Raw genomic sequence first — 22,311 nt, 5'->3', positions numbered from 1 at the left:
ATTTCATGTTGAATAAACTTTTGAGTTGACTGAACTTAAAATTTTAAGGCAGCCAGGTTACAAATTATTACAAGCACAAATGGTTACAAGCCATTTGTGCTGCTTATGTAACCAAATCGCTTTTGCTACCTGTGGCAATACAATGGGGAAAAAGTACATATTTTTGAATTATTTTAAGTTATGTTAGGAGTTTCTAAAGTTTTTACCAGCTTTCACAGTGTTAATCTGTTGAAAACGGCATGGCAATTAGTATGTATTAACGATCTTTAAGCAAATTTAAAGAGTTCAGATGCAAAACCAGCTAAATCCATCTGACGTCTTTCTTTAAATAATGCATTTTTATCAGGCTCAGATGTATAGGTTTCTATGTAAGTACTGGTACTTCTGATTGGGCTGAGGCTGGTATTTTAGCGAGTTTGAAGAAAAAGTATTCGATGGACGTATAATATGTGTTGAGAACATTCACTCAGTATCATTATCTCATTTTTGACCGAGATGGCTTTTAACTGGTTTTGCATCTGAACTCTTCATTTACTGTGCGATCTGAGTCTTATTTGCGAACAAAAGCTGCTTATTGGGCCGAATGATTCTTAGAATGGTCAGGTACGGTTCCAGTTGTGTTTCCACCTGAGCCTGGTATGGCACGGCATGATTGCAAACCGTTCTATGGCTGGAATTCTCAGCACCACAGTGGAAAATGAAACCATATCCGTGCTGACTTGCCCCGATTGGCACGGAATGGAACGGTTAAGCAAAGAGAACGGTTCAGCCCGATGGTGGAAAATTGTCACTTAGAAAATCTAATGTGAATACAGATTTCAAAACACTAACCAAAACCATGAGTTTTTTTTTCAGAATTATAATTTTCATCAAAACAATCATGATTATCAGTGCAATCATTATCGTGCAGCCCTACAAGCCAGCACTTGTGAAAAAAACAACACCACCACCAGGAATCCACTCCTGCCTTAGGCACTCAGCTCCTGTAAAAAACAGACATCAGATTGTACACTTTACCCAGAACTGTAAAGGTAACACTTGAAAGAACAGAGTCACACTCTCACAAGTCACAATCTAGATAATTTACAAGAAAAGGAATTTTCCCCCACCCACACAATTAACCCACAAATTAAGTCTTACAGACATATAAGTAAATAAGAAAAGAAATTAATATTAGCTACAGCGTGTCAGCAACAATCTTGATGACGTTAACAAAAATACCTGGTTGTCGAACACGTGACGAAAAAAGGGCTGTGGCTTGAGACGCAATTTTATGTGTATGTGTTTAGGTGTATGTATTCACCAACCACATGCAGCCAGGAAGAATTCACTAGACCTTCCACTCTCATTATCTGCTATACATGTTTACATTACTAGAACTATTTATTTTTATTAACAATCTCAGGTCAAAGAACTTTTATCTTCCTGCTGACACTCGCATACAGATAAATGAGGGATGTACGTTGACCTTGAGTGAGTGAAAGCTTTTGGCTACCAGGACAGTGAAAGACAGAATCTCATATAGGCTACATAAGATTGATTGCAGACATGGAGCCCGGATCAACTGTCAATGCTGTGCGGAGCCAGAGGGTTTTGTGTGGAGCGGAAATTCGACCTGCAGTTATCATAATAAAGGAAGGAAAGATAAATAGCATTCTGCCTGATTCAGAAGCTTCAGCGTACACAGCTGGAAAGGTGAGCTAGACTTTGAGAGTGGGACATATGCCACCTGCTGGAGACCACAAGGTTTGGTAACACTTTAGTACAGGGACCAATTCTCACTATTAACTTGCTTATTAGCAATTAACATGCTTATTAGCATCATATTATTTACATATGTGACCCTGGACCACAAAACCAGTCATAAGGGTCAAATGTCTGAATTTGAGATTACATAATCTGAAATCTGAATAAATAAACTTTCCACTGATGTATGGTTTGTTAGCATAGGACAATATTTGAAGAGTTCAGATGCAAAAGCCTCTAAGTCCTTCTGACCTTTTTCTTTAAAATAAGCATTTTTATCAGGCTCCTATGTATAGATTTCTACCTAAGTACTAGTACTTCGGATTGGGCTGAGGCTGGGATTTAGCGAGTTGGTAAAATTTAGTATTTAGTTTGTATTTAGCAAGTAAAAGTATGGATGGACGTATGCTGTGTTGAGAGCATTCACTCAGCATCATCATCTCATTTTTGACCTAAGTGGCATTTAGAGGGTTTTGCATCTGAACTCTTAATTTGTTCAAGATACAACTATTTGAAAATCTAGAATCTGAGGGTGCAAAAAATGTAAATACTGAGAAAATTGCCTTTAAAGTTGTCCAAATGAAGTTCTTAGCAATGCATATTACTAATCAAAAATTAAACTTTGATATATTTAATATAGGAAATTTACAAAATATCTTCATAGAACATGATCTTAATACTAATGCAACTTAACATCCTAATGATTTTTTTGGCATAAAAGAAAAATCAAATCATTTTGATCCATACAGTGTATTTTTGGCAACTGGTTTTGTGGTCCAGGGTCACATATTGGCTGTTTATTAGTTCTTATAAAGTACATATTCTGCATGACCACATTCTACATCCTTTATCTTACCCAATACCTAATTTAACTACTTACTAGCTATTAATAAGTGGCAAAGTAGGAGTTTATTGAGACAAAAGTTGTTAATGGTTTGTTAATAGCAAGAATTGGACCTTAAAATAAAGTGTGACCATAGGTCATAGCAAAATGTGGTTAATTTAAAGGAGAAGCCCACTTTCAAAACAACAATTCACAAATAATTTACTCACTCCCTTGTCATCCAAGATTTTCATGTCTTTCTGTCTTCAGTCGTGAAGAAATTATGGTTTTTGAAGAAAACATTTCAGGATTTTTCTCCATATAATGGACTTCATTGGTGCCCCAAATTTTGAACTTCTAAAATGTAGTTTAAATGCAGCTTCACAGGGCTCAAAATGATCCCAGCCGAGGAATAAGGGTCTTAGCAAAACAATCAGTCATTTTTTTCGGAAAATAAAAATTTGTATACTTTTTAAGCACAAAAGCTTGTGTAGCACAGGATGAACGAACGACTCAAAAAAACCTGAAGACTTGAAACAGGTGCAATTAATTCCTGTAAATCCCCAAAAAAAATGACTGATTGTTTTGCTAAGACCCTTATTCCTCGGCTGGGATCATTTAGAGCCCTTTGAAGCTGCATTTAAACTACATTTTGGAAGTTCAAATTAGGGGCACCAATGAAGTCCATTATATGCAGAAAAATCCTTAAATGTTTTCCTCAAAAACCATAATTTCTTTATGACTGAAGACAGAAAGACATGAACATCTTGGATGACAAGAGGGTGAGTAAATTATTTGTAAATTGTTGTTCTGGAAGTGGACTTCTTTAATAAAAAAATGTTGTTCTTCAACCTGTGAAATATTTGAAGTTATATTGCAATAATTTTTTTTTTTTTTTTTTTTTACAGTAAAATACTTGTAAATACATATTTGATAAGGGCGGTGCTAATTGGTAAATAGAAAATTCAGTAGTTGTGCATGTTTGCATTTTTACTTAATATGCTTTATTTTGAAATGTATTTTGAATCTGAACAAAACAAGGGTATTTTTCATAAATATCAGATTGGGACAAGATTTCACAACTGCTTTAAATGTATGAATTCCATTATTTGTTGGTCATTAGATTATGTTTTTTTTTTTTTTTTTTTTTTTTTTTTGCTGTTGTTGTTTTTACATCCCTATAGACCAATTCAGTGTTTGTAAACAATTACTTTTTATGGGCGGAGCTTATCTGGTTGCAGAAAATTATGAATTTCAAACAGCAGTCTATGGTGCCATGGAATAAAAGAATAAAATAAAGTTTATATTTCAAAATTATGACTTTATTCTCACAATTCCGAAATTAAATCTCATAATTCTGATAAGAAAAAAACAACTCATCATTCTCTCTGCTCTGGCTTTTTTCCCCTGAGAATTGACAAACTCACTATTGTTGAGTTAAATCATTATAAAAAGTCAAAGTTCGAACTAGCAGATATAAACCTGCTTTTGCGAGAAAAAAGTCAGAACTGTGAGATAAAAACAAATGTTACGTAAAATGTTAGTAGTAACAGGTTTAAATATTATGTCATGCTGTAACTGTAGGGCTAATGCAATGCGTCCCTTACGAACAGCATGTGTGAACATTATGTAAACATATTGTTTAAATCAAATTTAAGCTTTAAAAGTAGAGTAGCCATAGCAGTTTTCATCTATGTGCATCCAAATGCCGTCTGATGACAGTATTCTCTAAAAATGATTTGCATTACGATTCTGGCATCAAAAGGCAAAACAGTTTCTTCTCTTATTCCATGGATTTTACCCATTTCACTCCACTTGTTACCAGTGTTATTCTGCCACCAATATGCGTGCGCAGCTGCAAGTGACGTAACTGTGACGCATACTCCAAATTGGTCTATTTGCATCCTTAAAATCATTTTTCATTTTTGCATTAACTAGACAGGATCTTTCTAACAGATATTGGATGTGGGGAACAGTCTGGTAATGCCAGGCATAGTGGACTGTCATGTTCATGTTAATGAACCAGGCCGTACCTCCTGGGAAGGGTACTGGACCGCCACACGAGCAGCTGCTGCTGGAGGGGTCACCACAATTGTAGATATGCCCCTGTAAGTATAAATTTTAAAATTAAAATTCAATGATTGAACTGAACTTTCCCATTAATGAATGGTAGATCTAGAGTAGTCTGAGAGTATAATTCGCCCTGTCTCCTCTACTCCCCTGGATAATGTTTAGCTAAATTCTCATTTTTACGATGATAACATTTTCTTTTAAAATAAAAATAAATAAATCTAGGTTGATAACATACTGACATGACGATTAATTTCATGGTACAAAGAAACAGCATCCCACCAACTACAACTCTTAGAAACTTTCATGAGAAGCTGCGTGCTGCTACAGGACAGTGTTTTGTTGACACAGCATTTTGGGGAGGAGTCATCCCTGGCAACAAGGTACTTATATACATAATGTACACACACTGCACAAACTACTAACTACATTTAAGTTTTAGCCTGTTATTTTAACCTTCTAATATGCAAGTATTGCCACGCAGTGTTAGATATTCAGTATTGGGAATGCAAAACTAATATTCGCTGTCTTGTATACAAATTTACTCTGCTATTTACTTGTGTTCCAAACCCGGAAGTCTGAAAAAGTCAGTTCAGACCAACAGCACGATTGATGTTGCTTCTATATACTGTAACAGTTCAAAAAATTAACGTAACTTACATTTTATACACAGTATTGCCAGTTACTTGTATTGGTCCTCCATTAAAACAGAATCAACTGCTGCTTCACAGCAAAAATGATTAACTGTATTTAAATATGGATAGTTCATACTTCATGCATACTACAGTCATTCACATTATACAGAACATGTTTTTTTTTTTATAAATATATTTTTGTAAAGATTTATTTTTGGGCATTTTGCCTTTATTATGACAGGACAGTTTAGAAGTGACAGGAAGCGAAGTGGGAAAGAGAGATGGGGGCAGGATCGGGAAAGGTCCTTGAGTCAGGATTCGAACACGGGACCCAATGGCGCTATGTCGGTGCACTGCCCACAAGGCTATCGGCACCGACAGATCATGTTAGTTTTAACAGTCCCAAAGAACATATATAAAAAGATTTTGGACATAATCATCCTCTTATTTTGTTCCTGAAATGAATCAGTTGAGTAAATGATTCAATAATTCACTCCTGAAGGCATCAGCTGTATCCAAATATGCATACATCATGCATACTAACTCATACCACGCACATTCATACAATACAGCACATATTTTTGGTTTTGTACCTGAATGAGTCAGTATTACGGATGAATCTGTTGAGTAAATGATTCAGTGATTCCCTCCAAAAGACAACTGCATTGCAATATGCATACTACACATACTACACATATTCATAGTATATACAGTAGTTCACTTTTTAACGACCACAAAGTACGTACTTATTAAATAGAAGTAACTACTCAAAGGGTACATGCGATTTCAAGTGCATCCATGCTCATTTCATTCCTAAATAAAACAGTTTTCGAAAGAATCAGTTGAGTAAATGATTCAATGACTTACTCCAAAGGACATCAGCTGTATCCAAATATGCATTCTTCATACTTCATGAATACTAATTCATACTACTTACAAAAAAAAGTAGTAACTACTCAAAGGTTATCTGTGATTTCGGATGCGCCTATCCTCATTTCATTCCTAAATGAAACAACATTTTCAAACACAAAAACATAAAAGTAGTAAAACACTACACACAAAAAAGTAGTAACTACTCAAAAGGTATATGCAATTTTGACAACGGTAATCTACTTGTTTCTTACCTGAATTAATCAACGTTTTTGAACAAATCGATTGAGTCAGATTCATCTATGTGCAGATGTATTAGGGATCCGCTGACATACGCGGCTTTCAAATGCTCCTGTTGTGTTTGTGTGTGAGCGCTTCATGCATACTAAGTCATACTACACAAAAAAAAAAAAAGTAGCAACTACTCAAAGGGTATTTGCGATTTTGGACAAAGCCATCTACTTGTTTCTTCCTTAAATGAATCAACGTTTTTGAAGGAATCGGTTGAGTAAATGATTCAGTAATTTATTCCAAAGAACATCAGCTGTATTTAAATATGCATTCTTCGTATTTAATGTATTCTAATTCAAACTACACACAAAAATTAGTAACTACTTAAAAAGTATATGCGATTTTTGGCACAGCCATCTACTTGTTTTTTTTTCCTGAATGAAATCAACGTTTTTCAAGAAATCGGTTGAGTAAATGATTCAATGACTTACCTTTCAAAGGACATCAGCTGTATCCAAATATGCATTCTTCCGTTGTGTTTATGTGTGAGCGCTTCATGCATAATAATTCATACTACACAAAACAAGTAGCAACTACTCAAAGGGTATTTGCGATTTTGGACACAACCATTTACTTGTTTCTTCCATAAATGAATCAATGTTTTTGAAGGAATCGGTTGAGTAAATGATTCAATGATTTATTTCAAAGGACATCAGCTGTACCCAAATATGCATTCTTCATATTTCATGCATACTAATTCATACTACACACAAAAAAAGTAGTAACTACTCAAAGGGTATTTGCGATTTTGGACACAACCATTTACTTGTTCCTTCCATAAATGAATCAATGTTTTTGAAGGAATCGGTTGAGTAAATGATTCAATGATTTATTTCAAAGGACATCAGCTGTACCCAAATATGCATTCTTCATATTTCATGCATACTAATTCATACTACACACAAAAAAAGTAGTAACTACTCAAAGGGTATTTGCGATTTTGTGAGACAGCCATCTACTTGTTTCTTCCCTGAATGAATCAACGTTTTTAAAGGAATCGGTTGAGTAAATAATTCAATGATTTATTCCAAAAGACATCAGCTGTACCCAAATATGCATTCTTCATATTTCATGCATTCTAATTCATACTACACACAAAAAGTAGTAACTCCTCAAAGGGTATATGCGATTTTGGATGGTTTTGCTCGGGTAAGTACATGATTCAACGATTCACTCCTGAAGACAGTCACTTTTCAGCCACTATTGGTGTTAAACTGTTTTGCCAATATAACAATAAATAACAGTATGTTCTTTGTTTGTCTGCCTGCCTATCCGTTTTCATTTGTCCATTTTAGCTGGAGCTGAGGCCAATGGTCCAGGCTGGTGTGGCTGGATTTAAGTGCTTTATGATTCACAGTGGAGTGGAGGAGTTTCCTCATGTGACTGACGCAGATCTGCACGCAGCTATGAAACAGCTCCAGGGCACAGGCAGCGTTCTGCTGGTGAGCCATCTCATTTTCTGCTTGCCCTAATTTCAATCTGATATCTGATTTAAATAAACATTTCTGCCATGATGAGTACCTTATAATCACTGTGTACCAATGGTAAAATTGTGCACACTGTCAATGAGAAAAATGCATCTGGTCAGACATAATTTATTATTAAATTATGAAAATATAATTATGGAACTTAAATGAATGAAACCTATTCTGTTTAGTTTCACGCAGAGCAAGAAATCCAACTTCCAGTTTCTGAAAAAGAGGGTATGAGACTGATCATTTAATGCCAATGAAATATAAAAGCTACTTGAAATCATGAACTTGCATTATTTTTAAAATGGAAACTCCTGCTTTATTCTTTTTTCTTAGATCGACATGAATATTTCACCTTCCTGAGGTCCAGGCCTGACATTATGGAGCTTGAGGCCATCCGTACTGTCACTCAGCTCTGCCTAAAATATCAGTATGTTATGATGAGACCAGTTAAAAAAAAAAAGTCCACAACTTTCAATTATCTACTGACTGTTTCTGCAGACTATGAAGAGATGAGAGGTAAGAGGTGAGCATTTTCTGTTCTTATTATCAGAGTGAGATGCCACATCGTGCACCTGTCATCAGCCCAGCCTCTGGAGCTCATCAGGGCAGCAAGAAAGGCTGGAGCTCCGCTGACTGTAGAGACCACCCATCACTATCTCAATCTATCTGCAGAGAACATTCCAACACGTGCAACTCAGTTTAAATGCTGCCCCCCGATACGAGACACAGCCAACCAGGTACGAGCAATATGCATTACAGACAATGAAACACATTGTTGTTGTTTTAACAAATTACTTTTTTCTGTGGAACACTAAATTTTTAAAGAATACACAGGTAATTTTCCCCATGCAACAGATGAGGATTCGCGTTTTCAACCATCAAAAAGGATGTTAAACTAGCACCATAAAAGAAACATAAAAGTGACTCATGCGTTATATTTCATATTTTCTGGAGGCAATATAGCTTTGTGATAGGAACAGACTGAAATTTAGCAATATTCTTTGCCTGTCTGATTTGAACTCAACCATACCAGTCTTGTTTGTGAATGAATTTCAACCAGTTCTGTGAATTGGACCAACATTGGCTACTTTCAGACCCCAGGCAAATCTTTTCAAGCAAACTGTCTGCACTATTAATTTCAAGTGATCAAATCAGATTTGTGTGTCCACACATAACCAACTTATCTGCATAGGTTGCCTTGGTCACGACGCAGGCGTGTATACACATTTTTCATGAGGCTTTCAAAACAGATGCAGGAAAAAAATAGAAATGCATCATCTCGATCTCCAAATAAACACTGTCGAGTCACAATGCAGAACTCCTCTGCTGCACAAAAAAACTCGACAGAGGAGACTTCGTTTGAATACCGTATGAATACTTTTGGCATTTCTGTCACCAGTTTTGACGTTATGGTTGTGTGTCATTTTAAGATTGACGCAAAAGACCATTTAAAATCTGATCTGAGCAGCCAGAGCATCCAGACTGTGATGCATCTGTAAAATCAGATTTAAATCACATTTCAACCAACCTTCATATATGGTTTGAATCAGATTCGAAAAATTTCAATTTCATGTGTGTGTGGGTGTGTTTTTAACTTGGAGAGTTATAGAGTTTTTCTAGCTGTCCAGAATAAAAAATAAATAAAATAAAAAAAACATCTGGGTAATATCTGGATGTGCAAAAAATCATATTTTCAAGTACAGTCTGAACAGTCTGAAAAGAGAGTGAAAAAGATTGATTCATTCACAAATAGGACACCACTTTTCTCTACTTAATTTTTACAGTTATCATATGCCTTTAGAATAAATGTAATATAGAGAACAAGACATGAGGACATGTTGCCAAGTACGTGGGTATTGGGCTACTTTAACACTGTTTAAACGACCCCAGTAACATGATTTTTGGCCCCTGAAATTCAAATTTTACCAACTGGGATGGTTTTGTTGTGAAAACCTGGCAACTCTGCATGTAGACTTTATTTACTTACTTATTTAATTTAATACTTTGATTATGGCATCCACTTTAAAACCTGAAAGCTCCGCACGTTGTAAGTGCATCAAAAATTCTAAGGCTGTTTGGACGTTTACACCAGTGCATTTTCGTTTTAAAACACGTAACTTTTGCTTACGCTTGTCAATTACGGTTACGCTTGTCATTTATACTATTTAGGCGTTTTTGACCCTCAAAAATGAAGACAATAAAAAATTCTGCAGACCCTGTTTTAGTTTGAAAATTTTACGTTTCAGTGTAAACGGACCAAAATGCTGTGGCCGCCCACATATGCTTTGCATATCTCCTTGAAAACTTCCCTAAATGAATCAACGTTTTTGAAGAAATCGGTTGAGTAAATGATTCAGTGATTTATTCCAAAGGACATCAGCTGTATCCAAATATGCATTCTTCATATTTCATACATTCTAATTCATACTAGACACAAAAAAGTTATAACTACTTAAAAAGTATATGCGATTTTCGGCACAGCCATCTACTTGTTTCTTCCCTGAATGAATCAAAGCTTTTTTTAAAGGAATCGGTTGAGTTAATAATTCAATGATTTATTCCAAAGGACATCAGCTGTACCCAAATATGCATTCTTTAGACTTCATGCATACTAATTCATACTACACACCAAAAAGTAGTAATTACTCAAAGGTTATATGCGTTATAGGTTATAAACGCAGTGAAAACGCCAATGTATACGAGGATCATTTTCATTTTAAAACGCTGTTGCAAAACAAAAACGCACTAGTGTAAAAAGGGCCTAAATTTCTATTTTGTTCCAAATAATAATGTCTTTTTTGATAGTCTCTTGAACTTCCACAAACCTTATTTGTGACCCTAGACCACAAAATTAGTCATCAGGGTCTATTTTTTGAAAATGAGATTTATACATCATCTAAAAACTGAATAAATAAGCATTGATGTATGGTTTGTTAGGATAAGACAATATTTGGCCAAGATACAACTATTTGAAAATTTGATACATTTACAGTAGGAAATTTACAAAATGTCTTCATGGAACATGATCTTTACTTAGTATCCTAATGATTTTTGCCATAAAAGAAAAATCAATAATTTTGACCCATATAATGTACTGTTGGCTATTGCTACAAATATATCCGTGCTACTTATGACTGGTTTTGTGGTCTAGGATCACATATATAATGCATTATAACTATAATCTTTTTCTTTGTCAGGAGCTCTTATGGTCTGCACTCAAAGCTGGTGATATCGATATGGTTGTGTCAGATCATTCACCATGCACACCTGACCTGAAGTGTTTAGACAGTGGCGATTTCACACAGGCGTGGGGCGGGATCTCTTCTCTGCAGTTTGGTAGGCTGTCATTGTACTAATATGCTCACACATTCACAAGACGGCCAAAGTCCATTGTGAGGTAAACAGTGGTTAACCAACTGTTTAGCAATCAGACTAATGAATAACTTAAAAACTGCTCCAGACTGGACTCAGCTTAAAAAATATCTACACTTATAGGAACAAAGTGTATGAACTTTCAGTGTGGATTTCTACCTCAAATAGTCATTAAAGGGATAGATGGATAGTAAAAAGATTTAAAATGCTGAGGAAAAAGACACAGCACACAAACATCAACATCTCAACCTAACCATCATGTCTTGAAGCTACTTTGCTGAATGAGGGCCTGGACTGCTAGCTACAGTACGACTGATGGAAAGCTCAAGATCATCAGTACATTTTGCATGAACGAAAGGTTGTTTGTCTTCCAGTTGAAGTTCAAAAGAAGTTGGGTGATATAATAGGACAACGACCCAAAGATGCAAAATCAACAACCAAATCAGACGTAAAATCAACAACAAAATGGGTTTAACAGACAGAAACAGACCTTTGGTCGACGCAGTCAGAGTCCTGACCAATTTCAAACATAATGTTGAACTGAAACATTTTTGTAAAGAGGGAATAGTTAGAGTTTATCTGTAATTACTGCTGCCAACGAAAAAAAGTTCACTTAATTTTTCCACCTGGAACTGTACATTGAAACTGTGAATTGTTGGCTATTATTGTTGGATCAGATCCTATTTTATGGCCAAATGAATTTGTGCAGAAATTCATGGTATTGTAAGTTAAATGAGTCATGTCAAGTATTTTGAGTAGGGCTGGGCAATATGGGCAAAAAAATTGTCACACTATTTTTTTTCATATCAGTCGATATTGATAATTATCACGATAAATATCAAATTTTTATTATAAGTTTAAAGTCAGATTTTTGCTCCAAAGTAAAAGTGACAGAAACCAGACCATTAATTTTCCTTAACAAAATAAAAATTAATTTCTGCATGCTCTAATGAGTTATATTGTTTCAAACAGAAACAGGTAATAATAATAATAACAATAATAATAATAACAACAACAACAACAACAACACTTTTTTGTCTCTTAGAAATGCACATTTGATAGTAGCTTGAGGATGCAGAGGTAAATTTGTGTTCATTATCAATCAGTAAAATTTGTAAAAATTGATGGGGGGGTGGTGTGGGGGGCACAAAATGGGGGAAATATTTTCGATTTGAATCCCATTTCCTGCATTTACATACATTACAAACTTAACTGACTGGCTTCTCTCCTGTATGATTTCATGCGAGTCTCTTCAGACCTTAGAACTGTTCATGAATTATGAGCTTCTAGAACGTTTGACCTCCTAACTGAAGATCTTTTTACAAATATAAATAAAAACAGTATAAATAAAAAATAGTCTAAACAAAATAATCAGTAATCTACTCTCTCAATATTCAAAGTGCGAATAGATGCCAACATTTTTCAAGCATGATACAGAGCTACAGACAACTACACTAGCCTACATACAAATAACAGCCTAGGTATGTTATGAAGCCTAAATTACATGCATTGGGGAACCGCTCTCTAAACGTGGGGTATTAAAATTGCTTTTGAATGCGCGTGCATGTTTTACTCTCTGTTTAATTTTAACGTAATTTTAACTCGGATGCCGAGTGTGCATTCTACAATACAAGACATTAATTTAACAAACAAATTTGAAAGTGGGGGGGGGGCACAAACGGGATTTTGAAAAGTGGGAGGGACATGTCCCCCCCTGTCCCCAGTGGAAATTATGCCCCTGGTGCAGTGAGTGTTACTACAGTAAATCCATGGTAAATGATGGCGATGTATAGATTGAAAAGCCTTCTGACTGTCTTGTTGCACGCAGCTTTGAATCACACAGTCATTTGTGTTCATCACTGAATTCAAGTGTTTCACACTGGATCTCACAGCGCTGATTAGTGCTCGCGTCACAAAGTAAATGCATCTTCTCTAGTGAGCTCACGCAGCAGTTTGAACTTTGGTCCGAGTGGATAAAGGGTCCGTGTGGTGCAATCAAATGAGTTGCGTTGTTTCATTCGGCTTTTGGCACATAAAAATTATATCGAACATTTATCAAACTCTTCATAACGTTTTTGAGGAAAATTATATGGCGATAATTATCGTTATCAAATTATCGCCCAGCCCTAATTTTAAGTAAGCAAATACAACTAAATGTTACTAAAACTGTCATTCATCTTGCTGTTTACCAACAGGTTTATCTTTGTTCTGGACATCAGCTTCTAAAAGAGGGTTTTCATTTTTTGACGCAGTTAGAATCTTGTGTAAAGAGCCTGCTCAACTCTGTCACCTTGACAACCAGAAAGGGAGTCTCATTCCAGGTCACGATGCAGACTTAGTCATTTGGGATCCAGAAAAAGAGTTTACGGTGAGAAAGACAGGGATTCACTCAAGGGGGTTGAGCTGCGATGCTCTAAACAACTGACAGCAAGATAGAACATGCTTGTTGCTAAAAATCTGTCTTCCTTTATAAACGCACTGAATGAGTTTTGGAGCATGCGAGTAAATGCATATTTAATTTCCTAGGTGAACGAAGACACTATACATCACAAAAACAAGGTAGGTTCGATTTTACTCAATATAGTTATTCATGCATTAGTGAAGGGAAGTTATGTTCACTTTTTCTTTCTTTTCAGTTAACTCCCTACCTTGGCCTTGCTCTGCGAGGGAAGGTGAAGGCCACTATTGTCCGAGGGAAGGTGGTTTACAGTCATGGCTCTTTCAGTTCTCAGCCTCTGGGGAAGCATCTCTTTATCCAGCACAACACACTGGCTACTCTGTAAACCAAGCACATTCCATTATCTCGCTTTACTCATAACCTTTAGGATGTGCTATGGTAAAAATGTTATACTGTATGGCATGATAATTTTAGGGTAAGATTTATTTTAATTGATTATTGTGCAGTATTCTGGTATATTCAAAAATGCATTGGGTAACACTTTGCTGAAACATTGCAAACAAACATTAAATACTACTACTACTACATTTCAGAATTAATCTAATATTTAATCTTAATGGGATAGTTCATCCAAAAATAAAATCATTCCTCTTATATCAATCCAATCTTACTTTCTACTGTGGAAGATAAAATAATGCATTTTGAAAAAAGTTCTTCACCAGTTCTCATTGACTTTGGTTCCCATTGTATTTTTTGTCTACACAAAGAAAGTCAATGGGAACTGAAACATTCTTTAAAATATCCTCTTTAAATATGCTAAATTTGTCATGAAGCTTTTGGAACATGTTATTAAGCTGATATTTCATTTAAAATTGTTATCCACCTTATTTTTCCCATAAAACTGGGCGTGGCCATTTGCAAATTTTCTGTGTCTGGCTTTTGGTCTCATTTAAAATCAACTATTTTTAGCTGTACAAAACAGCTTGTTTTGCTGCTTGATATTGCAATTTTTTCACCATATTATTTTAATATATTCTCTTAATTATGAACACAGTGGATTGTACTGCAAACAGTTTTACTGTTCTCTACCTGTTGTTATTCTTCTCGTTATTTCCCTAAAGCGGAAGTCCGGTTTGTTATCGGAATTTTTTTTTTTTTTTTATGAATGATGAATTTTGGACATTTTCATTCAATCAATTAATTTTTTATTAATTAATAATGAATCCTGCCAACATACAATGTTGTTAATGACCAAGCTCTATTTTAATTGTAGGTTTCTTCAGGAAATAATATAAGTAATACAAGTAATTTAAATTTACTTAGTTTAAATAAAATTCAGAGCAAAACAGTTTTTTTAAAGCCCGCTTTAAATTTGTAGAATTCATTTAACAATTTATATGTAAAAATACATTAATAAATATTTTTCAAAATTATGTATTCTTATTGAAATTTGTAGTCTACTCTTGTTTTTATGAGCAGACAGTGTCAAAGTGTTACTTGCACTAATGTCCAACAACATTTGAAAGAAGCTGGAACAATAAATGCATGTCAATTCCATATTCCATTTTACAAATTTGTTTTTTTTTATTCATTTTATTTGTGTTTTAAAGTCTGTGTGTGTGTGTGTGTGTGTACCTGGTATTTATCACATTATGGGGAACAAATGTCCCCATGAGGAAACAGGCTTATAAATCATGCAGAATGACTTTTTTTGAGAAAGTAAAAGTGTGCACAGTCTCCTGTGAGGGCTAGGTTTAGGTATAGGGTAGGTGTAGGGCGATAGAAAATACAGTTTGTACAGTATAAAAACCATTTTGCCTATGGAATGTCCCCATAAAACATGGAAACACAATGTATGTTTGTGTGTGTGTGTACTTTATGAAAACAGCGAACGGTGAGAAATATGCATTTAAAGTAGGGATGGCTCGATACCATAATTTTGGCTTCAGTATGATACCAGAATGTAATACCTTGGTATCGATACTAAATCAATACCATAGGTGACAAATAACCTTAAAATATAAGTGAATTGAAAACAATTTAGTAAGTAATGTACTGAATATGTATTAGTTCACATCATTTATAATTACTTATTGAACTAGATTAATAAGTGCTGTAATACTGTTAGGTCAGCTTACCTAATGAATTTTAACAAAGGTTGCTTTACTGTAAAGTGTTATTCTAACAAAGTATTCAAAATCACATTATCTCTCTCCAATTGTTTTCAGATTTCAGACTCATATATATCCAAAGAAAAAGCATCAAATATAAATGTCGCTCTCTCGGCTGCTTCATATTAGCGGTAGGCGGCAAGGCAGAAACATTACCTTCATATTGATACTAAAATTAATATAGCAAACCTCATGCTTCATTCAAATTCAATTAATATTTGATTGTTTGAAATGCACGTGCAAATATTATGTGACCAAAGCTAAACTGGTTCTTCACATTTGAGCTTTCGTGTTTACTCAGTATCACATCTTAGGTAATTTATGTGCCTGATCAATTGTAAATAAATATTAATTAAACCTGAATTTAGATTAGACTGACCAAATATAATGTTGATGTCATTACACTTCTAGGAAGAGTTTGTTACAGCGAAAAATATATATATATATATATATATATATATATATATATATATATATATATATATATATATATATATATATATATATATATATATATATATATATATATGTATGAAAAAATACACTTTTCCAATTTAAGGTTTGTTAGTTAGTTAGTTAAACAGCTGCTGTCACTGCTCAGATGCACTGTTCAGTTTATCAAGTCTCAAAGTGAAATGACTGGCCAACAACTCAAAGGTTAGCTCACCGTTTACATGAGTTAACCATTGCCTCAGTCTGTCAGTCTGCCGGCAGCATAATGTCCTCTCTGTCCGTTCTTCCACCGGAATGTCTGTTACAGCCTTTCCCCGTCCCCCAGCGACTTATGCTTGGACCAGGACCGTCCAATGTACCCGCACGGATCGCAGCAGCTGGAGCACAGCCCATGCTGGGCCACCTGCACGCAGAAACCATTGAGGTAATACAGTACAGTGTGTTTAAGAGCACACTATAGGGACTACTGGATTTGTAGGTCACCAGTTTTATATAATATGACACTTTACTTTATTCACCTAAATATTATAATTTATACACCCTTAGTTTGTTTGAAACCTGTATGACATTTACACAGGGGCATGACTCTGTATTTTTTATCTGAATGATGGGAGGTAGTAGTCACCAAAACAGTGTGGTTGGCAAAATTGTCAAAATCCAAAAGAAAGTCAGGTTCAGAATGATATGAGGGTGCGTAAAGTGTAAATGATAATAAAATTTGTTTTTGAGTGAACTTTAATCTCTTTAAACAACTGCAACATAAATAAATAAAATGATTTGAATGTAGCTAGTTAAGTATAAGTTGAAGAAAAAAAAACAAAAAAAAAAACTGTATCTTGTTTATAAGAGATTTAAAAAAAAATTCAAACATTTTTAAAATAAATCAGTAGTCAGTGTTACATAAATATTCCTGTTGTAATTTGCATCTATTAATGTAATGAATTCTTCATTGTTTTACTTTCAGATTATGAATCAGATCAAAAGTGGCATCCAGTATGCGTTTCAGACTCGAAACCGAGTGACTCTGGCTGTGAGTGGACCAGGTCATGCTGCTATGGAGTGTGCCATCTTTAACTCATTGGAGCCTGGAGAGAGCGTTCTCATAGCCGTCAATGGCATATGGGGGGAAAGGGCTGCAGACATAGCTGAGAGGATAGGTACTCATTCTGCTTCTACAAAACAAAATCCTGGGTTTTTTATAAAAATAAGATTTATATAAAGAGTTATAAAGGTGATTCTGAACATCATTTATTCATATCGAACACTCTTCACCAGGTGCCAAGGTGAACACAGTTGTAACCTCTCCTGGTGGGTACTTCACAAATGAGGAAATTGAACAGGTACAAATTATGTTTCATTAACCACTTATGTATTTACTATATATGATCAACAATGTTTGTCTCATTTTATAGGCATTAGATAAATACAGGCCAGTGGTGTTCTTTCTCACACATGGAGAATCCTCCACAGGAGTGGTCCACCCCATAGATGGCATAGGTGACCTTTGCCACAAGTGAGTTTTGATTTATCAGTTGGGATGGGACGATGGGATCGAGAAATGATTCAGCATCGATTCGAGATTTTCCGAACACATGGCGATTCTTTCTCAAATCGATTCTGAGCTTAGTTTTGAACAGCAGATGGCACTGCTTGCTTTAGAAAGTTCAACAGGCGCAATGATATTACGCAGCGCCTGAAAACAGCCTCCCTGTGCAAGCAGGTGGTCATGTTGGTTATGTTGACGGAAGTTAGTCTATTTTCAGGCGCTGTGTAATATCATTGCACCTGCTGCACCCATGGTACGCAAGCAAAGAGCTATGATTATTATGCCGGAATGAGAGTATAGTTCCTAGCCATATCGGCCTAGAAAATCACAACTTTTCATTTTCCGTCAGTCTTAGTACACAGTGTAACTACAGAGTCAAGTTTTAAATAGGAAAAATATTGAAACGCTATGGTCATTTTTGAGCCTTGATCCTTCAGAGATCAATCTAATATGCTAATTTGCTGTTCAAGAAACGTTTTTTTTATTATTATTATAATCAATGTATAAAACAGTTAAGTACATATTTTTTAAGGATTCTTTGATGAATAGAAAGATCCAAAAATCAGCATTTATCTGAAACAAAAAGCTTTTGTAATATACACTATATCATTCAAAAGCTTGGAGTCAGTATTTTTATTTTTATTTTTATTTTTTGGAAAGAAATAATATAAATTAATAGTTTCATTTAGCAAGGATGCTTTAAATTGATCAAAAGTGATGATAAAGACATATATAAAGTTATAAAAGATTTCTATTTCAGATAAATGCTCTTCTCCTGAACTTTCTATTCAAAGAAACCTGAAAAAATTCTACTCAGCTGTTTTCAAAATAATAACAACAATAATAATTTTTTTTTTTTTTTTGAGCAGCGAATATTAAAATAATTTTTGAAGGTTCGTGTGACTGGAGTAATGATGCTAAAAAAAAAATCAACTTTGAAATTACAGGAATAAAATACATTGTACAATATATTCAAATAGAAAACAAGTTATTTTAAATCAAAAACATTTCTTTTTTGCTGTACTTTGGATCAAATAAATTGGATTAAATAAAAATATTTTAAAAACCCTTTAAAATAGAATGAAAAGTAACTAAAGACAACTATAGACAAAGCCAATGCCAATAAAACGAACTATGTATGTAAAATGAAAACATATAAAATATTTCAACTTATTTGCAAAAAGATTTTTCGAAAATAGTATATCAGCGATACTAAAATAACAAGCAGCAAATAATTTAAATGTAATAAGTTAGCAGAAGCTTTTTATAATACATGTGCATTTTTTCCATGTTTATAATTATGAATTACATTTAATATATAACAATTTTGTTTTGAGTAAATTCTGTTCTGTCATTCAGGTACAACTGTTTATTTCTGGTTGATTCAGTAGCAGCACTGGGAGGTACTCCTATCTGCATGGATGAGCAAGGTATGACCATGTTGCATGCTCTGGCACTACATTCACTGCCTGGGGTCCATGAGTTAAAGGAGAACTATTATGCCGCTTTTTACAATATATAAATATAAATTTTATAAATATAAATTTCTGTGAAATTTCAGCTCAAAATACACCACAGATTATTTATTACTTAATTTTGAAAATGCCTATTTTGAGTGTAAGCAGAGACAGGCTGTTTTCGTGTCTGTCTCTTTACATGCAAATGAGCCATTGTTCCCCGCCCCCTTTTCTCATACATATACTCTGCCAAAAAACATCTGTTTGGTTTCAATTATCATGTCTATCGCAGTTTAAACTTCTGATATATGGTTTTTGGAGCGCACATAGAAAGCACTGTCACATGACATGCGAGTACTAAACTAAGTTTTCTTTCATGTCTTATTGTGCTTAAACTGTCAAATACACACGTTTATGTTAAAAACACAAGTTACAAAAACAGGAGGTTATGTCTGTGAAGACGGGAAAGAAATCACAAGTTTATATTAGATCTGTGTGGTAGCAGTGTAATATACGGTAAATAAATCAATAAATCCACTGCTCTCTTGCCTCTGAGGCTGGGACTCTAAAGAGTGTTCTTTGCTCATCAGTGCAGCCAAAGACAGAACAGTTAGCATGCTTTGCTCAAACTTTCATCAGGTTGCTTACAAAAACAGAACGGCGGCACCGTGGGTGGAAACATGCAGATTAAAGAAGTCCACTTCCAAAACAAAGATTTACAGATAATGTACTCACCCCCTTGTCATCCAAGATGTTCATGTCTTTCTTTCTTCAGTTCAAATCATTTCAAAATCATCCTACATCGCTGCAGAAGTTCAGACCCAGTCTTTGCAAAGTGAACATGCAAAGAAGATCAAACACCTTTAACAAAAAAGTTGAGGGAGAACATGAGATGGGAGTTTTGCGACATACCCTAACTGTCATAAACCGGAAAAAACAGTCCAGGCGGAGTAAGACAAGATGAGCGTTTGACATTGAAAAGTATATAAATTGTATTATTTATGAAAATAAATGATCATTATGCTAGATAAGACCCTTCTTTCTCGACTGGGATCATTTACAACCGCATTTGGGATCGTTTGAAGCCACATTTAAACTGCATTTTGGACATTCAAAATCGGGGCACCATATCAGTCCATTATATGGAGAAAAATGCTGAAATTTTTTTCATCAAAACACTATTTTTTTATCACGACTGAAGAAAGAAAGACATGAACATCTCGGATGACAAGGGGGTGAGTACATTATGTGAATCTTTGTTTTGGAAGTGGACTTTAAAGGTAGTAATATTAGAATAAGATCCCCTTTCTGCGTCACAGAATCTGAGCAGGTGTTTTTTCACAAGCTTGCAGATAAAGGCTAATCAGAAAATTTTACTGAGTTGTTCTTTTTCACGTTTTTTGGGTTGGTAGATGCACCAGCTGTAGCATATAAACAGTGAAAAAGTCAGATTTTCATGATATGTCACTTTTAAAATGTACATGTTGTATCTCTAGGCATTGACATTATGTATACTGGATCTCAGAAGGTTTTGAACGCACCTCCAGGAACAGCACCAATCTCCTTCAGCGAGAGAGCATGGTGAGACAAAACAGTTTCAAGCCAGATTTTCTATTTATTTATAAATGTAATATGTGACAAAAAATTCTCTCTTTTTGGCAAAACAGCCAGAAAATATTTAACAGGAGGACAAAACCAATCTCTTACTTCTTAGATATGAGCTGGTTGGCAAATTACTGGGGCTGTGATGACAAGCCTGTACGCGCGTAAGAATCACTCATCACTTTTAACAAGCACTGATATAACAGCTCATTAAACACTTAAGTTATAAAACAAAAGTAGTCCAAGACAAAAGTCCATGTGCTTAGACCTCTGAAGTCAATTCTCTAACTCTTGTTTGCGCAGTTATCACCACACTGGGCCTGTATCTTTTTTCTATGGGCTGCGTGAGAGTCTGGCCATCCTCGCAGAGACTGTGAGATCATATTCTGCACTTAAATACACTAAGAAATGTTAATGTTGTAAAAAATGCCATATGTTTTACCACATATTTTATTTTTTAGGGCCTTGAAAACTCATGGAAACGGCACAAAGAAGTTGCAGAGTACTTCCATAAAGGTTTAGAAGAAATGGGCCTAAAACTGTTTGTGCAGGATAAGGTTTGGCAGAAGAAGCCTTGAACATCACAAAAGATCTTGCATATAGTCATATCGAATGACTATAACTCATTACCTTTTCTGAATTTTTTTTTGTTTTAGAAAGCAAGACTGCCAACAGTGACCACAATAGTAGCTCCCTCAGGATATGAATGGCGGGAAATCACGGGGTATATTATGAAGACCTATAACATTGAAATCTCTGGGGGTCTTGGACCATCTGCTGGCATGGTGAGAAGCTATTGGTTTCGATTAATCATCACTGACAGATGTCAGGACGACATGGCGTTCCCACACATTGACATTGTGTGTTAAAGTATGTTTTGTTTCTCATATTATTTTTGCAGGTTTTGCGTGTGGGCTTGATGGGATGTAACAGCACCAAGGCCAATGTGGACAAGGTGTTGGAGGCTTTGGCTGATGCTCTAAAACACTGTCACAAGAGCAGAGTCTGACAACCCAGTCATCAATAAGAATTCCAGCAATTTAACCCTATATCAGTGGTGTTCACTTATTTTTGGCCCCGCTTTGAAAGTAGAAAAACATTTGTGCCCCTCAAACAAACTAAATTAAACATCTCATTTACATACAGTATTATTAATTTAGTTGACAGTCACAAATGCAACATTAGAAAAAAGCCTACAATATTAGCAGTTATGTTTTTTTTTTAAACTGCTATGAAATAAACACGTTTTCTTCATTTTTGTTGTTTACATTGTTGTTGTTTTTTGGTTTAGTAATAATCAGAAATAATGGAAAAACGGAACCTACTACCAGTCAAAAGTTTTTGAACAAAAGATTTTAATGTTTTTTTTAAAGAAGCCTCTTCTGCTTACCAAGCCTGGATT

General features: G+C 34.9%; 2 protein-coding genes and 1 long non-coding RNA gene across 4 annotated transcripts; 2 read left to right on the top strand and 1 right to left on the bottom strand.

Annotated features, from left to right (window-relative positions):
* Nucleotides 1-42: 42 nt before the first annotated feature.
* LOC127166419 (uncharacterized) lies at nt 43-16,644 on the bottom strand. The gene is made up of 3 exons (XR_007827903.1): nt 16,519-16,644; nt 4,603-4,675; nt 43-983 (listed from the first exon to the last, which is right to left on the bottom strand). It is a non-coding gene; the product is annotated as an uncharacterized LOC127166419 (long non-coding RNA).
* On the top strand, nt 1,307-14,838 carry zgc:103559 (Allantoinase, mitochondrial). Of its 2 annotated transcripts, none has more exons than XM_051111657.1 (11): nt 1,307-1,695; nt 4,526-4,677; nt 4,908-5,022; nt 7,731-7,877; nt 8,093-8,138; nt 8,244-8,337; nt 8,461-8,647; nt 11,108-11,246; nt 13,478-13,650; nt 13,809-13,841; nt 13,919-14,838. In XM_051111657.1, the coding sequence occupies exons 1-11, from the start codon at nt 1,549-1,551 to the stop codon at nt 14,063-14,065; spliced, it is 1,380 nt and encodes a 459-aa protein (XP_050967614.1). In that variant the 5' UTR covers nt 1,307-1,548; the 3' UTR covers nt 14,066-14,838. The 2 variants fall into 2 exon arrangements, with proteins under 2 accessions (XP_050967614.1, XP_050967615.1); XM_051111658.1 differs by having other exon boundaries at nt 1,548-1,695; nt 4,508-4,677.
* On the top strand, nt 16,526-22,163 carry agxta (alanine--glyoxylate and serine--pyruvate aminotransferase a). The gene is made up of 11 exons (XM_051111668.1): nt 16,526-16,728; nt 17,269-17,461; nt 17,580-17,644; nt 17,717-17,817; nt 19,210-19,280; nt 20,804-20,888; nt 20,975-21,073; nt 21,213-21,282; nt 21,371-21,466; nt 21,566-21,694; nt 21,811-22,163. The coding sequence occupies exons 1-11, from the start codon at nt 16,570-16,572 to the stop codon at nt 21,916-21,918; spliced, it is 1,176 nt and encodes a 391-aa protein (XP_050967625.1). The 5' UTR covers nt 16,526-16,569; the 3' UTR covers nt 21,919-22,163.
* The last annotated feature ends 148 nt before the right edge of the window (nt 22,164-22,311 follow it).

The sequence above is a fragment of the Labeo rohita genome, chromosome 6 (genome assembly GCF_022985175.1).
Source record: "Labeo rohita strain BAU-BD-2019 chromosome 6, IGBB_LRoh.1.0, whole genome shotgun sequence".
NCBI classification, from domain to species: Eukaryota; Metazoa; Chordata; class Actinopteri; order Cypriniformes; family Cyprinidae; genus Labeo; species Labeo rohita.
Note: the sequence above shows the minus strand (reverse complement) of the source record. Positions and strands in the feature narration are given on the sequence as shown.